This window comes from Cygnus olor, chromosome 17, assembly GCF_009769625.2.
Source record: "Cygnus olor isolate bCygOlo1 chromosome 17, bCygOlo1.pri.v2, whole genome shotgun sequence".
Lineage (NCBI taxonomy): Eukaryota > Metazoa > Chordata > Aves > Anseriformes > Anatidae > Cygnus > Cygnus olor.
In genome coordinates this window covers 14,598,942-14,615,785 of record NC_049185.1, presented here as the reverse complement: position 1 = coordinate 14,615,785, position 16,844 = coordinate 14,598,942, and the positions used below count along the sequence as shown (strand labels likewise).

Genomic DNA, 16,844 nt, shown 5'->3' with positions numbered 1-16,844 from the left:
CCCCCCCCCCTTCTCTGGGGGGGCCATCCCGGCTCCAGGCTCCAGCTCACGGGAAGGTGGCTGGGGGTCCGGGCAGCTCCGGACAGCAGCAGTGTCCGGGGGTGGTGGCTGCCTGCAGTGATGTACGGCCCCGGGTTAAACCGCCCCCTGATTTATGGGGTGCTGCGGCACGGAGCAGCTCCCAAACAACATTAGATAACTTTTATTTGCATTTAATAATAATTCACTTTCCCTTAGCTCGTTGCAAATTATCACAATCAGGCTGAAGATGAGATTGGATTTCATCAGCGCTGGTTTCCCACGCCTAGATTGGAGAATCATCTGCATGGAAATGGCGTGCTGGGGTGACGGGGGAGGACGCCCATCACTCATCCGCCGTGCGGGTCCCTTCCGAGCGGCACGAGCAGGGGCTGAGCGAGCCGGGAGCGTTCCGGGCAGTGTGGTGGGGACCCCGGGGGGCTATCAAGGGGCTCGGGAGGCAAAGTGAGTGCTGGGTGCAGGGGAAGGGGCATCCCTCGGCAGCTGCAAGAGGGGTGGAGGCAGCAAGGGGCCTGCCCGAGCGCTTGGCTGGGGGAGGAAAAGAGGAGATTAGATGGGGAAGTGTGGACTGGGTTGGGTTGGGTTGGGTTGGGTTGGGTTGGGTTGGGTTGGATTGGGTTGGATTGGATTGGATTGGGTTGGATTGGGTTGGATTCGATTCGATTCGATTAGATTAGATTAGATTGGATAGGATTGGATCAGATTGCACAGCACCGTGTTGCACAGTGTGACACCGCACAGCACTGGATCTGCTCACACAGCACCACGTTGCACAGCACCACACCACTCGGCACTGGATCCCCCTGCACAGCACCGCGCAGGGGCTGGGGGAGCAGCCTCGGGCAGCCTCCAGCCTCTCGGCTGGGGGGGGCAGGGAAGTGTGCACCCTACTGCAGCACTCAGTTCGCTTCCTGCAGATGAGATGATCAGATGAGATCAATTAAGCTGAGAGTGAGTCTCAGGTATGAACATTAAAATACTATTAATTGGAAATGAGCTAGAAGTGGTTTTAATTGCTGCAAATCCCATTTGTCCTGGTCTAGAGGAGTATCAAGGCAACAGAAGACATCGACATAATCAGGAGAGTTTTGCAAGGTCAGAAAAGCCTCAACGGTGAAAAACAAAGTGTCCTAGGCTGCCACGGGGTCCAAAACAGCCCCGGCAGGGAGGCGTTCGTTGTGCACATGCACACACGGGCTCGAAGCCCTGCGTGGCCAGGGAAGGGCTCATTTGGGTTATTTTACACCAGCCTGATAGGGAAAAAATCTAACCCCAAGATTAACAATTTCAATAACAAACCAAGCAAAGTTAAGGGCATTTGAAAAGTGTTTTTACAACCTTTGGTTAACCTGCAGTAACAGCTGTTTGAGTGTGTATAAATAAGACTATTCTGTGGAGGAGACAGGAAAAATTGGTTTTATTTTAAAGGACACTGTTTGGCTCCTGCGGTGCAGTGGCATCTGAGGAAATATTGTGCGGTGGCTACTGCGCGTCATGTTTAATACTCAGAAATGCAGCCATGGAGAGCAATACATCTGCTGGCTCCTGACAGCTGGGAAGCTGGGGTGTATTTTAAAACCAGCTTCTCTCTCAGAAGGAACATTTTGAGAGGAACGCATAGGAAAAAACCCTCCAGGACAGCCTGGGTGCCGGCCAGTCAGCCCTGGCCCCAGGGGGTGCGTGGGTGGCTCTGGGGGAGCCGGGGGGGCCGCAGGGGTCCCTGCCACGCACCCCTGCCCCAGGAGAGCCCCCAGCCCCCGCCGCCTCCACCCAGTAAATACGTCCTCTGGAATAACAGCTATAAAACAGGAATAATCCCCGCTGCCCCTTTTGTTAGAAAAAATCATGGCCTGGATTGGAACCAGAGACATGCTTTTCTCCACCTGAAAATAAAAGTGTCACGCTGCTTGCCGCTTCAAATCCTGGCAGAATGGGCTCCGGAGTCCACTAAAGAGTGAGACTTTAAGCCTCGCCATTAAGAATTACAAGAGATCCAGCGGGCAGCGTGGAAATACAAGAAATACTACAATGCCAGTGCTAAAACCTAATGAGAAATGGAACAAGCTGAGACAGAAGCTTAACAAGAAATACTGGACAAGTCCCCCAAGAAAAACTACAGGCAGCGCTGGAGAAGAGCTGCCAGCCGGCTCCGCAGCCGTATTGATCAGGGCCTGAGAAATAAGAGGAGGCCTTTGGAAAGTAGATAAACTGGGAGATATACAGCAGGAGAGGTCCAGAACTGATGAAAACGGGAGAAAATGCAGCTTAAATCAAAGGGCAAATACACAGAAAGAGAAAAGGTAATAGGATTTGTGTTTATGGCTAAAGAGGAGAGTTGTGGGGAGGTGATCAGGCACGGTGGTAATTGAAAAGAAATGGAAAATGGAGTTCAGTATAAATATTTTCTTGGGAGAAAGTGGGCTGAAAACTTGAAATAAACCATCATTAATACCAGTTCTAGAAGGTGCCTGGGAAGAATATGCAGGGAGGTGAGAGCGAGGGGGTTGTGGGCAAGGGATGGGGAGTCAAAGTAAGGGGCTGAGGAGCAGACCAGCTTCTACCTGCCCGGTGCTGCCTAGCTCTGGGTAGTTCTGGGCTCTGACCATGAGGGTCTCCTGCGGCATTGCATAATGCTGTGCTTCCCCCTTCTTGTCTGCTCGGAACCTGGTGGGAATGCCCTCTGCTCCTGCCTGCGGTGTGCCTGCCCATCCCCATCCCCGTCCCCATCCCTCCTGTCCTGCAGTAAGGGGATGCTGTGGCTCCCAGGGGCTGCGCTGCCCGGGGCTGTGCCATGGGCAGGTGGGGCTGTGATGAGCTCTGGGGCAGGGATGGTGTGGGCAGGGACGCAGGGCTCCTCTCCCACCCTGGGGCAGGAGGTGGTACACATCCCCCCGTGCACATAGGGGGACACTGCCGACCCTGGGTGCAGGGTGACACGAGCCCTGGAGTCACAGGGCCCAGGGCTCAGGACCGGGCAGAGGGTGCCCATCTCCGCCCATCCTGCCCAAGCAGCCCCGGGTGCGGGGCTGGAGCTGGTGCGGTGCCGGCTGCTGCCTCCCTCCAGCTCCCCGACTCCTCTGCCATCAAGCAGGCAGCCGATCCACAAATTCTCAGCATCCTGCCTACTAAATCTCGCCTGTCCCCGACTTGCTGCAAGGCACGCTCACCAGCATGCAGAGCATAGCTGCTGCTGCGGGGATTTGCAGCCGCCTCGCTCGCTCCATCGGCACTGGGCAGGGGTGGCTGTTGTGGGCAGGGGCGGTGTGGGGAAGGGGCAGCGTGGGGCAGGGGCAGCATGCACATTGCCCTGCAGGCAGGGCAGGAGCAGGCCCGTGCCCCCAGGGGGATGCGCCCCTCTGCTGGGGCAAGCTGGGGCTGGGGTCAGCTCCTGGCATCCCACCCGGCTGCAGGGCTATGGGTGCCCTGAGCCCCAGGCACAGCTGGGGGGGCTCGGGGTGACAGCGGCCCCCCACCTGTCCATCCTCAGGGGGTGTCGGGGCAGCTCCGCAGCCACCCCAGCCTCAGACCTGCTCATAGGGTGCACGGCATCCCCAGCGCCCCGCGCAGCCCCCGCAGCAGCCCGCTGCCTCCCGCGGTTGCCATGGCAATGAGGCAGAAAGGTTCGGCCTCGCATCCCGCCATGCTCCGCGCCTGCATCCCTCCGCCCAGCATCCCTGCACGCCGAGCATCCCTCCACATGGGCACAGCCGTGCAGCCAGCCCGCTGCACAAATATCAATCAGAGCTAATTGGGATGAAGCCGCCCCCGCCCTGCGCGCCCAGCTCAGCCGCTGCTGGCACTGCGCCATCCCCAGCCCACGGCTGTCTCCTGCCGTCCTGGTGTCCCCAAGCCCAGCTGGGGCCAGGTGAACCGTCAGCGGCAGGGCATCGAGCTGGGCTCGAGCTCCTCCTCAACACCGCCAAAAAGCTCGGCACTCCGCACCGCCAGCCGGCCGATGCATTTTCCACATCTAAAAAATGTAATTAAATGAAAGGTTGTTCTTATTTATTCTTTCATTACACAAGCCGCAAGCTATCCGACAGTCAAATTAAGACTTGGGAGCATTTAATGAAGGGCAGGGGCTGGATGCCGGCTGCTCTTGGGGCGGTGCAGGACCTGTAAAGGTGCTGACGGAATGAGGTGGCCGCATGGTCCCGCTGACCAGAGCGGGGGTGCGGGAGGTGCCCAGGGCTTTTAGTGGCCACCCAATCAGTCTGAACGGCCGCCTGAGTTGTGAAAGTGCCCGTGTGCACCCAACGGGCGGCCCCAGTGATGGCTCCGAGGGGCGTCCCTCAACAAGTAGGATGGGGACACCCACGGCAGCCCCGTGAGGCAGGTCAGGTGTTGGAGCTGCAGCCCGGCGCGCTGCCCCGCGGAGCAGTGCAATATTCACAGGGGAAGAATTTTTTTAATAGGGCCCCATGGAGACATCAGAGCAATTTTCAAGGAGGTTTGAAGCCACCAGGAAGCTTATTAGATCCGTTCTGCAGAGTTAATTTGATGTTGGTAATCAGTGAGCAAGTTAAGCAGTTAAGGAGGCAGTGGCTGCGAACAGTTTGGCTGCTCAGCCCGCTTGTAAGCAGCGGTTACTAATGAGCGCCTCATGAATATGAATGAGAGATGATTACAGTGTGGAAAGGGCAGTCAGCAAACCGTAAACTTAATTTTAATCTTTTTATTATCAAAGTCACGTTATTAATAATAGACTTTACATTAAGACCAGGCTCCATCAGCCAATTACTGCACCGCCCGGCACCCCGGCCCCGCACTGCGCTGTGCCCAGCACCGGGGCGCCGGCCGCTTCCCTCAGCACCTCAGCACCTGCCCACGGCCCGGACGGGGCTGATGGGGCCATTGGGATGCACAGAGCACCCCTTGGGCTCCCGGTGTCCAAGGACAGGGCGCAGGTGACCTGCACTCAGCGCCCTCCCTGCAGCACCCAGTGGCCGGGTGGCCAGTACGAGGGGCCAGGCACCAAGAGAAGCCGTCCCCTCCCGCTGTGGCCAGCCAGGAGCACCCCGGTCATCGCCGCCACATTGGCACGCCATGGGTAACACAGCCCCCCGCTCCCCGTAAAAGGACGCTCCTATTGTCCAGGTGTCTAATTAATTGTAATTATTTTCATATGACACTATCGATACGGGCTGCTCGTGTAATGAGGCAGCAGTTCCGGTGTGAAATGCTGAAGCAAGGAATGTAGAACATGTTAAAAAATATTAATCTACAAATGAAAATGATTTTAATTGGATTCTGCCTTTGGGGTCGGGTCACTGTTACATTTTCAATCAGAGTTGTCCAGTCAGCAAAGCAGGCTGCACAGCCCTTTCAAATGGAAACGGCGAGTGGCTTGCAGAGGTTAATAGGAATGTTGGAAAATAAATAGGTTATTGATTGATAATAACAATAAGCTGACTCCAGTTCTACCTTGGTGACCTTCCCTCACCCAACTTAGAGAAAACTCAGTTAGCATCTAATTACGGAGCACCTTACAAACCCACGTATTAATGAGAACGTGCGGCGGTACGGGCCGGGAGCCCGGTCTGGGTGGAGCAGAGATGTGGGGGGACACTGGGGGGACACTGCGGGACCCCAGCACGAGGCACCTGGGTCTGCAGGAGCCGCCCCGAGCCCTTCTGCTGCACGGAGCCGGTGCTACCCAGGGGCCGCTGATATTTCCTGGGCTGATAGGAATTGGGTTTTTGTCTAAATGGGCCTCCAACTTGTTAATAACCAGCCCGATCCATCACCGAGCATCGATTGCCTGGCCGGGTGACCGAGGGACTTTTCTTCCCTGCGTAACCCTGCCAAAGGGGCACGAGTCCCCGCGGAGGTGGCCGCAGCTCACGCAGCACAGGCTGCTGCCAGCACGGCTCCCGTGCGCCCCGTCTCCCGCGGGGGTTCGGTACTGGGGCTGCTGCCCGGCCCAGGCAGAGCCACCGCCTTGTTCCGCACAGGTGGGAGAAGAAAGGCCGCTGGCTTTGCACGCGCGGAAGTTTGTCGCTGATATTTTAATTGCTTCAAGATGCGCCAGGGATCTCCTGCCAAAAGCTTCGGCTTTATTCGTTATCTCACACATGGCTTTCGGCTCTGTTTGCTGCGAGATACGAAGCAGCCACAACCATCTGGAAAACAAGCGGGCTCCTCTCGGCCGGCACGGCGCCCGCAGACGAGCACCCGCGCCCTGGGTGTAAATGCCCAGGCACCGATAACGTGCCCGAAATGGTGTCCTTTTGCACCGCCCATCTTTTTAATATTTTCTGAATATGAACTCAGTGCAGAATTAGTTGTGAGAATGAGAAGTGGCCAGAAATAAATTATGCCGGGGAGAAGCACAGTTTGGGACTTCATGATTGTAATTAGTATTACTTCCACCTTCCTAATGAGGTTAGGTCAGAGGCCACTTGTGCAGTTGCATTTCATTCTGCACCACGACACTCAGGCCAAACAAAGTCTCCCCCTGGCACCCCCGCGAGGTGCTGGGGGCTGCAGACACACGACGCCGTGCTTTGGGACTGCAGGAAAAACCTCACGGAGGGTCTCTGCGATGTGCGCGCTGTGAGGTTACAGCCCGTGGGCCTCCTGTCTCAGCCAGCCACCTCCCGAGCCCGGGGACGACACATCCGTGTGAGCACAGCTCTTGGAGTGCAGATAGGGAGGGGAAAAAAGGATAACTTTTTTTTTTTTTAATGTCATTTTTGCAGATCTGGGACCAGAGATTCCAGACCTCTTCAGTGACCTCGGTGCAGCTGGGACTCGCAGCAGAGCTGCAGGCACCGGGATGGTTCACAGCTCCTGACGCTGAGCCATTTCCAGCCCAGCAGCTCCGCAGGGATGTGCAGCTCACAACCACAGCACCGCACCCTGGGCATCCGCAGGGACACCCGAGCAGCTCCAGGGACCCCTGGCAGCACTGGAAGGGTTGGGCAGGGCAGGAGAGGGGCCCTGCCAGGGCTGGGGAGGGGGGAGCAGCCCAGGAGGCTGGGGAGCGGTGTGCCCGGCAGTGTCCTGCCTGCCTCCCCCGGTCCCTTGGCAGCTCCACGGCCAGCACCGGGGTGGTTTGGGACATTGGGGGGCACTCGGGGCCCCCACAACCCCCTCGGGCTGAGCCCTCCCTCGCGGGAGCCCTCGGCGGCTCCTCGCTCATGGTGCCGGAGGAACCTGCGGTACCTGCAGACGCGAGCGAAATGCCACATATCAATTTCACGGAATCACTTTGCAATTTGATGCAAATGAACAACATTTCTCCTGCTTGTACACATTTTCTGTCAACATGTGTTTGAGAGACTTGCTGTGACATGTCAAAATGCTGCTTACCGGGGGGAAAATAAACACGGCGGTTTGGTTTGGCTGCTTCCCTCCCGCGCTGCCTGGAGGGGAAGGGGCCGTGCAGGGGTGGTCTGCACGCACAGCACCCGGCCCCGAGCCATGGGGCAGCGGCCCCCTGCCAGGAGCGGGCCAGGAAAGCGCCTTGTCCTGCTTGGCGTGCCTGGTGTGCCCGAGTGGGAGCTGTGCCCCGTGGGCACTGCACACAGCGTCTCCTCCGTGGGCGTGGGGATGTCCCTGTGCAGCCTGCGCTGCTCGTCCCTGCGGGCTCCAGCAGGTGCCCCACAGCTGGTGTCCCACAGCAATAGTCCCACACCAGGTGTCCCACAGCAGGTGCCCCACAGCAGGTGCCCCACAGCAGATGTCCCACAGCAGGTGCCCCACCCCAGGGGTCCCCGCGCCCCCCCTGCAGCTCCCGGCTCGGGGCTGGGCGCCCCCCAGGACCCCGCAGAGCCCCGGCTGCGCTCAGCCCCTGGGTGCCCCCCCCCCGCTGCCCGGCGCGGCCGGGGGCTGCGGGCTGGGTGCGGGCTCCCCGCGCAGGGTTCGCTGGAGCGCGAGCTCCACCTGCTGCCGCCGGCACCGCGCCCGCATCCCGCATCCCGCATCCCGCACCGCACCGCACCCCCTGGGTGGGCTGTCCCTGGGCAGGCTCCCCCCGCACCCCGGCTCCCCGCGGCCCCCCCTTGCAGCTCTTGGGCTCCAAAAGCCGTGAGCCGGGCCCCGGGCGTGCACCTGGAGCAGGGCTCGGGGCTGTGCCTGCGGCCAGCTCCAGCAGCGCACCCGGCACAGGGCTGCCCGGGGGTGCTGGGGGTGTGCTGGGAGTGTGCTGGGGGTGCTAAGTGGGTGTACGGGATGTGCTGGGGGTGTGCTGGGGGTGCTCTGGGAGTGCTGGGTGTCTCTTCGCTCCAAGTCCCTCCTTTGTTGGTGCTGGGGGAGGTGACACCCTCTCATGCCCTGCCCCAGTCACTGTGGGACAAAGCCTCTGTCCTGGGACATCCCCCTGAGCCCCCCCCAGGCACTGCCCCCCTGCTTGCCCGTCAGCCCAGCACCCCTTTTGCTCCCCATGGGGTGAGGGAGCCACTGACCACCCTGCTGGCCTGCAGCTGCAGCAGCTGGGGGGCTGGTGCCTGCACCCGCTGCCCAGGACCCCCAGGGGAGGGGCAGGAGGCAGACCATCCCCCCCCCCCCGGGTTCCCCAGTCCCCCCTGCCCCACAAAGACACCACACACGAGGCGTTTGCACACTTGCCATGTTCACAGCAGACATTACAGGCAGTAAGGACATCCTCGGCCCCACATCCCTGACCCCAGAGCATCCTCGCCCCATGCCAGCACCGAGACCCGCGGCGCTGCAGGACGATGGGGGACGCTGCGGCACCGAGCGGGCTCTTGGGGACGTGTCCTGCCCCAGCACCCCGTGCCCCAGCCCCGGTGCTCTCCCACCCATGGGCCCTGCGAGGCACCGGGCACGCCACAGCCCGGCCAGGGCAGGAGGGAGGTGATGCACATGGGGTGAGGTTCTCACACCCCGAGACGAGAGGCAGCCCGCAGCCGGCGTGCTCTGGACAGGCTGGGGCACCCCAGGGCCAGGCGCTCTGCTGGGATCCCCTCTTGGTCACCACCCTTCTTCAGGCGGGTCTCAAACAGGGACAGACAGAGAGACAGACAGACAGACAGACTTCTCCCAGCCAGGACGGGGACTCCTGAGGGGACAGGGCGGAGCGAAGGAGCCGCGGGCTGTTCTGTGACACCTCTGTCACCCGCTGCCCTCTGCTCAGGAGGGGTGGCCGTGCAGGGGAGCAGCCACGCAGTGGGCACCAGTGGCCCGACCCCTCGGAGGGGGCACGGTGGATCCCTAGAGGGTCCCTGGGCAGGGGCTGGGCTGGAGGGCTCTGGGGACCTGCTGGGGACCCCTGCCCTGTGCTGGACCCCGCTCCTCCTCCTGCCCTCCTCCGCCCCCTGCTCCTTCCCCATCCCCACTCCTCTGCTCCAACTGCGGAGCCGACTCCTGGACCCCTCAGCACCACCTCTGCCCCCGGATCCGGGAGGGGCAGGCACCCTCTTCAACTGGACACATCGGGATCAGCCCAAAAATTCCTCCTGACCCCGGGGTCGCTGAGGACGGGGAGGGGCACGGTTAGTGGGTTAATGCGGAGGCCGGCAGCCGCCTGCCCGCGGGTGCTTTGGCCACAGATTGCACACCCGAGAGGCTGGGGGCGCAGGACCGTGGGGGCAGCCAGAGCCCAGCGAGGCGTCCCCCCGCTGGGGGTGCGGGCTGACAGCACAGAACAGAGCCTGAGCAGAGGCTGAGTGGAGGCAGCAGCGGTGCTGAGCCGTCTGTGGGGGCTGCGCTGGTTGTGGGCGCCCTGACAGAGCAGCAGAGCTGCCAGCAGCTAGAGGCAGGCCAGCCACGGACACTCGGCTACCTCCAAAGGTCACCAGCACCAGGTTAGTGAGCAAAAGCAAAAACCACTGAGGACAGAGAAAGGGAGCAGCTGGAGCTGCTGAGCGCATCCCCTCGCCCCCGGCGCCGTGCCTCTGGTGTCCTGCAGGGCTGCGTCCTGCCCTGCTGCTGCTCCCATGCCCCACTGCACAGCGCTACCCCACGTGCCAACCCAGGGGGCTCCTGAAGCCTTCACCTCGGCAGAATCCGTGCTCGTTCAGGGCAACTTTTACCTAATTACGGACCTATGGAAGCAAAGCAGGGGCTGCAGACCAGCCCCAGCATTAGCACTACCCTCACCCTGCCAGGCGGAGCGAGAGCGGAGTGCCTCTGGATGGCTTGTCGCTGTCACCGTCACCGTCACCATCATCGTCCCTGTCCCTGTCCCTTTCCCTTTCCCTGTCCCTCTCCTGTCCCTGTCCCTGTCCCTGCCTGCCCTCTGGCCGTGTCAGTGGCTGGGAGGATGCTCCAAGTACCAACCCGTGGTCAGCCTCGGCCCTCGGCGCCTCGCAGTTAGTTAGGACCACGCTGCTGGCAACGGCTTCCCGCATGCAGCAAGGCAGGAGATAAACTGTGGAGAGACAAAGGGAGTGAAGAGAACCCGGGAGCACCCGCACCCATCTCCGCGTGGCGGCACCCACACGGGGAGGCAGCACGAGGCCGTTCCCGTGACAGCTGAACTGGTGCTGGGGGACTCGTGGCAATGGTGCTGCTTGGGGGGATCTCTCCGCAAACTGGGTTTGCTGCACTTTTATGGCCATTACCAATTGTTAACAGCTTTGGCATTTTTCTATTTCCGCTCAACAACTTTTCTTCATGTAACCACATGGTTTTCTCAGAAGAGAAAAGGCCAATAGGGAAATTTGGAAAGCCCCGCAGCCCGAGCACTGTCCTCCAAGAGGTACCAGGGCAGCAGTGCTGCTGGGCAGCACCAGCAGCCACGAGTCCCCTGGGCAGGCAGGAGGCCACTGTTCATTTGCCATGATGGACAGCACCAGAGAGTTAAAGTGCAAAGGATAGTTGTTAGTAGCAGTAGGGAAACAAGTACGGCAAGGTTAGTACAGGCGGTTAGTAAAAGAAGCATGGCATCACCGGTCGTACTTAGAGAGCATACAAACTGGAAGAGAAATGAAGAGAAAAGCAGCGACAATTAGTTTGTTTAATTCAGTTCAGGAATGTGTTAGTAACAGAGAGATCCACTGGCTTAAAAAGGAACTGAAAAGCTTCTGCTGATAAAACCGTTTCGGGCTGCCAGTCAGCAGCAGAACCCCCATGGGGCCCTGGGCATCGCCGCCCCGCTGCGGCAGCGAGCGGCCCCTGCGGGGGGCTGCCTGCGGGCACCCTGCTCTGCCCTGCTCTGCCCTGCTCTGCCCTGCTCTGCCCTGTGCTGCCCTGTGCTGCCCACCCTGCTCTGCCCACCCTGCTCTGCCCTGCGCTGCCCACCTTGGTGCCACGCTGCCCAGTCCTGCCCCTGCGTTCCCCCAGCCGTGCCGTGCCGTGCCGCAGCACCCCGCAGCACCCCGCAGCACCCTGTACTTACCCAGCTTTTCCGTTCCCCTTTAAGGACAGCGCAGGCTGCCCATGGTTAGTGCGAGGCGAGACAGGAGCGGTTAGTAGGGCATGCGCCGGGGCTGGTTAGTGGGTTAGTTATCGCGAGGGGCCGGGGGCCCTGGTTAGTGCGTTACCGACGGAGCAGAGCGCACGCATGCACAGCCGGTCCCGGTTAGTCCCCCCACGGCCAGGCAGTGCCCTCCTGGGTGACAGCTTCCCAGAGCAGGAGGCATTTTTGGGCTTTGCCACTGGATCGAGATTTGGGAGGGTGTCAGTGGATGGTTCGGCCTGCGTAACGTAACCCCCTTCCTGAACGAATGGCTCTGCAGGATCTGCCGCTACCACCCGTGACGGTGGGGCACAACCCCCCCCGAGCAGCGCTCCCTGCAAGTCGTGTTTCCCAGCCCCGGCACCAGCAAGGATGAGACGTGCTCTGAGAAGGAGGCAGCCCCGGCAGTGCTGAGCCTTTGCCTCAGCATCGCGAGGCTCCGAGGGCAGGGGCGCTGAAGCAGAGGAAGCAGAGGAAGGGGACGGGTGAAGGCACGGCTAGAGCACGGCGCAGCCTGTGCTGGCGGTGCCCGCTGACCGGGCAGGGGCAGTTCCGCAAGAGCAGGGCTTCTGCAGAGGCATCCGCTGGGGTCTGCACCGAGCCCGCCGGCACACAGAGGGAGGAGGAGGAGGAGGGCTGGCAGAGAAAACCACGACATGGACCGGGGGCAACGTGCCCTGGCACCACGTCCCCTCCCCGTCAGAGGCCGCCTCTCGGTGGGGCTGGCTGCAGGAGCGGGTGCTGAGCACGTGCTGAGGAGCGAGACAGGGCTGGGCAGGGGCTCCCAGGCACCCGCTGCCCCTTGTCGCCTCCAGGTGCCCTCGTCCCACAGGGGCCGCGTGCCCCGTCGGGACCTTCAGCAGCGCGACTGTTGCAGCCGCACACAGGGCACACGTGCTTGTGCTGCCATCCCTGTGCGGCCCCGCGAGGGATGTGCTGAGCCCTGCTCCCCTCGGGGCTCCAGGCTGGTCCAGAAACCTGGCATTTCCCCCAAATACACCCGGTGCAGAGCCAGGGTCCCGCCAGGACAAGGCAGCAGTGGTGCAGGGCACTTGTAGAAAGCACCAGGACTTTGCCAGCAGACAGAGGGACGGGGCAGGGTTGGTGGGGATGGCGGGGGGCCCTTCTGGCTCTGGCCATTGTGTCCTCCTGGGGAGCTGAGCCAGCTCCTCGCCCGTCCCCTTCCCCCTCCTCTGTTATGCTCAGGGAGGGGGACGGCTCTCATCCTGCCCATGCCCTCCCCGTTGCCCTGCACCAGCCGCAGCAGCAGGAGGAAAGGGGCCCCAGCACCTGGCAGGAGAGCGGCGCGCGGGCAGACCCGTGTCCTCAGGCACCGCCACCGCCATCTCCTTGGCTGTGTCCCTGTGGCAGCCGGGCTCTCTCCGGGTGGCTGTGCCGGGCCGGGCAGCTCCGGGGCCGGGCAGCTCTGGGGGTCCTCGTGCTGGCAGCGATCGCAGCTCCCTGTGCCCCTGCTCCCTCGGGCACGGTCAGCCCGGATGGGCAAGAGCTGGGGCAGCGCCCCAGGGCTGGCGGTGCTGGGGGAGCAGAGATGCTGTTAGAGCCCTGGCAGCTCAATGGCTGCCCCCTCCCCACCATCGGGCACCCCTCGGAGATGCAGCCCCCCCCCCCCCCCCCATGCAGGCAGCCCCAGGATGGGGTGAACCCACGGACCAAGCCTGGGGGGAGCTGTGAGGGTTTTGCTCCGGGTGTGCGAGGAGCAGCCCAGAGTGCAGGGAGCAGCGCTGCAGCTGCACTGACCCGTCCCAGGTCTCGGGGTGTGGGTGAGCACGGGGCTGCCACGGCCGGGCAGGACCGAGGAACGTCCGTGTCCCCCCCCCCCGGGTGTCCTACCTGTCGTCACCGGCTACACGAGCGCCGTGCAATGTCCCCTTGTCCTGCCTGGCTGCTCCGCCGCGGAGGCTGCGCAGGGGACTGTGTGTGAACAGACCTCAGTCAGTCATTAGCAGCTGCAAAAGAAAGCAACCAACGCAGCAAGAGAGCAAGGCGCAGCGCCCTCCGCCCGGCACAGCCCCGCGGGGGACACGGGCAGGATGCGGGCAGGGCACCCCTGGCTCCACGGGTCCCTGCGGCTCCCCAGGCCTGCAGGGTTAGACCCCTGAAGTGGTGTCCCCTGCTCTGAACCCCCAACCCCTCGCCCTTCCCGCGAAGGAAGGGGTCAGATCCTGCAGGGCAGGGACGTGAGACGGGGATGCCAGGCCACCAGCTCTGCGCGGCTTCCCTCTCCACGTGCTGGGTGCCCAAGGGGACAAGGAGCCGCCCGGGCTGAACGCAGGCAGAGCCGCAGCTCAGCTCGGGACTGAAGCCCCCCACCACGGCGCTGCCCTAAGGGAAGTGTGGCAGCGTCCTGCGGCGAGGGGACCCCGTGCCCTGCAGGTGCCCCCAGACCCACCGCCGCACCCGCGTCCCTCCTGCGGCACCTGGGTGCTGCTGCAGGGAGGACAGGGACCAGCAGAGCCTCGGGGCTCCTGGCCAGGGGCTGGGCACGGGGCACGGCGCTGGGTAGCCCACCCCAGCCCCGGCCAGCTCTGCCCAGGCTCTGGGTCTGCTTGGTGCTGAGCTGGGAGGTGCTGGTGGGGCAGGTGGGACGTGGCTGCAGGCAGGTGCCTGCTCCCGGACACCTCTGTGGGCCGGCAGGGAAGCACATCTGGGGGGGCAGGAGGGGGAGGAAAACAAGCTGCTGCCAATTTTCCACCACGCGCTCCTTTTGAGCCACGGGCGGTGGCACCTGGGCGTCCAGGCGCGGCACCCGGGTTCACGGGCGTGAAGCCCCCCCGGTGGCAGGGGGGAGCCGGGGGACACAAGCTGTGCCACGGCAGGAGCGGGGAGGCAGCGGGCATGATGCTCGTGCCCTGCAGGCACAGCACCACGGTGCTGAGCGCGGTGGGCACGCTGGTGCCGCCCTCCTCCCCCTGCCCGCGGCAGGACCCCCAAACCCCTGCTCCCTGCAGCCCCCCCCCCGGCCCCAACACCCCCCCCCCCGTCTGTTGTGCCCGCCGCAGGGGTGCGGGGGGGTCCTGCGGGCTCGGGGGTGCTGCAGGGTTTGGCTTCTGGACGCCTCCCTGCTCCCAGGGCGAGGTGTGCCCGCGCACAAAGGGCGGCGAAACAATAGCGAGAGAAAATGGCTCCCCAAAAGGAGCGGCGGCGTCTGTCAGGTTAACTCTTTGCAGGGGAAGGGCTGCGCTGAAGCGCCTGGAGCGGTGCTGGCCCCAGCCCCTCCTCTAAAGCCCCTACCTAAAATCACCGGGTTTAGGAGAAAATGGTGGTTTCTAGACAAAGAAGTAAACCATCGTTTTGGCTAACTTCCTTCCGGGAGCATTGAAAATTAGGCAAGAATCCATTTACCTGTCTCGAGCCCTATTCTTGATGAGGTTTCTGAAAAAAAAAAAAAGAAAAAAAAAAACAAAAACAAAACCAGAACAAACAGGCGGTGCCTCAGTTAGCAGTGATGTTGGTACCGGGGCTGCGGGACCCGCGGGCTGCGAGCGGCCCCACCACGCACCGCAGCTGCGGCCCTGACAAAGCGGGGGGGGGCAGCGGCACCCCCAGCCCCGCAGCGCTGCTGAGGAGTTGGTGACTGCTGCCCCCGGGCCTGGCTGCGCGTGGGGACGATTTATAGCCGGGGAGTGCGAATTACCGGGGGGTGGCATTGTTGTGGGAGCGGACGGCGAGGCAGCGCCTGGCCCCGCGTGCTGCCGGCCCCTCGGGAGCGGTGCCGCAGCAGCTGCCCGGGCGCGGGTGCCTGCGGGCGTCGCACCCCTGGGGGGGCTCCCGGGGCTGCACCCCCTCGGCACGCGGCGGCACCCGGAGAGCAGCCAGGTTTCCATCCAGAAAAGCGCGGAGAGAAACGTAAGGGCGGCTTTACCTGGTGTCCAGGCGGTGGCCGGGCTTGGGGACGGGCGGGCTCCGCACGCTCGTGGCCGCCGCACGGCTCCTTTGTGCTGGAGCCTTCCAGAGAGGATCCCCGAGCAAGACATCGCCATGCAAACTCCTCCCCCCGCAGCCACCGCCGCCGCCTCGGCCCTACCTACGGCGCGGGAGGATGCTGCAGCTCCCATTCAATTTTCATGCTGGAAATGCGGCCGAGTCACCTTCACCCCTCCCACGGCCCCAGGTGATTTTGGCTTGGCACAAGGTGGCCCTGCGGCCCCCCGCAGCGTGGGGGGAGCGTGGAGCCCCCCAGCCCGTGCCTGGCAGGAGGGGGCTGCTGGAGAGGCACCCCAAGAGCCCTGCCCTTTGCACGACGGGCCTGGAGCACAGGCAGGTTTGCCTCTGCCCGAAGCCACCCAGAGCCATCTGCAGCCACTGGCCCCTTGCATTGTTGCCCCAGGTCCCCAGGGGACCCCAGGGGCCCAGCAGCACAGGACCGGTCCCAGTGGCAGCTGCTGGCCCTGCTCCCAGCTTGGCTCCCCCCCGACGTGGCACCGTCCCCACTGTCCCCTCTGCCCAGGGGATGGGCACCAGCTCCTCCAACCAACAGCCCCAGGTGTCCTGGGGCAGCCGGAGGGTTTCACTCAGCCCATCCCCAAACCGTCTGGTCTTCTTCTGTTCTGTCCTTTTAATTGTTATGTCCTGTGAAGAGAATTCCGTCCCCGGGAAGCATTGTCTCCGATGGTGGTCTTTCTTTTGCAAATGTCAGGAACGGGACATTTTAATCACATCAACCCTTTTTTCTCCAGAGTGCTTCTGAAATGAGAAATATTTCCAAACCGGCTTTTTCCTGCCACATTTCCAGCTCCAGCTGACCACCATTTTCTCGCTTGCCAAAGAAGTGGTTTATCAGCAGCGGCTGGGAGGAGCAGCGGGGACCCGCGCTGCTGGGGGGGCGCAGGGGGGGCACCCAGCCCTGGGCCTGGGGCTCTGCTCTGGGCAGCGGCTGCGCTGCAAGGCCGGGGGCTGTGCACGGGTGCAGAGGTGTGCAGGGGGGGTGCAGGGGTGTGTACGCGGCTGTGGGGTGCATGCATGAGCTCGTGGGGGCGTGCACAGGTGTGTGCGTGGGTGCGGAGGTGTGCAGGGGTGTGTGCATGGGAGGGGGGATGTGTGTGGGTGCAGGATGGGTGCACGGCGTGCTGCTGGGGCCTGCCAGACCCCGCGGTCCCTCCTGCCCAGGCTCAGCGGTGGCTGCAGTGTCCTCCTCCACCTCGGCGGGGCCGCAGCGCTGCCCCAGCGGGGTGCTGGCAGAGGAGACGGGGTCTGGGGGGTGGGGGGGACATGGGGATCCCTGGGGGAGCCGAGGGACGGTCACTGCACCCCTCTGCTGCTCCCTGCATGAGCTGGGCAGGGGCTTTGCCTGCCTGTGACAGGGACAGGCGGATGGCTGTGCCACGGCAGGGCAGACTGACGGACCCCCGTCCGTCCCTGCCCCTGCAGTGCCTGCCTGGGCACACGGCACCGCCGCAGCCGCACACCCGCGGTGACACGG

At 62.9% G+C, this 16,844-nt stretch overlaps 1 protein-coding gene across 1 annotated transcript; it reads right to left on the bottom strand.

Annotated features, from left to right (window-relative positions):
- Positions 1-8,601: 8,601 nt before the first annotated feature.
- On the bottom strand, positions 8,602-16,174 carry LOC121079834. The gene is made up of 5 exons (XM_040577585.1): positions 16,169-16,174; positions 15,288-15,445; positions 14,768-14,797; positions 13,256-13,336; positions 8,602-12,939 (listed from the first exon to the last, which is right to left on the bottom strand). Exons 1-5 carry the CDS (start codon positions 16,172-16,174, stop codon positions 12,261-12,263), a joined length of 954 nt encoding a protein of 317 aa, XP_040433519.1. The 3' UTR covers positions 8,602-12,260.
- Positions 16,175-16,844: the final 670 nt, after the last annotated feature.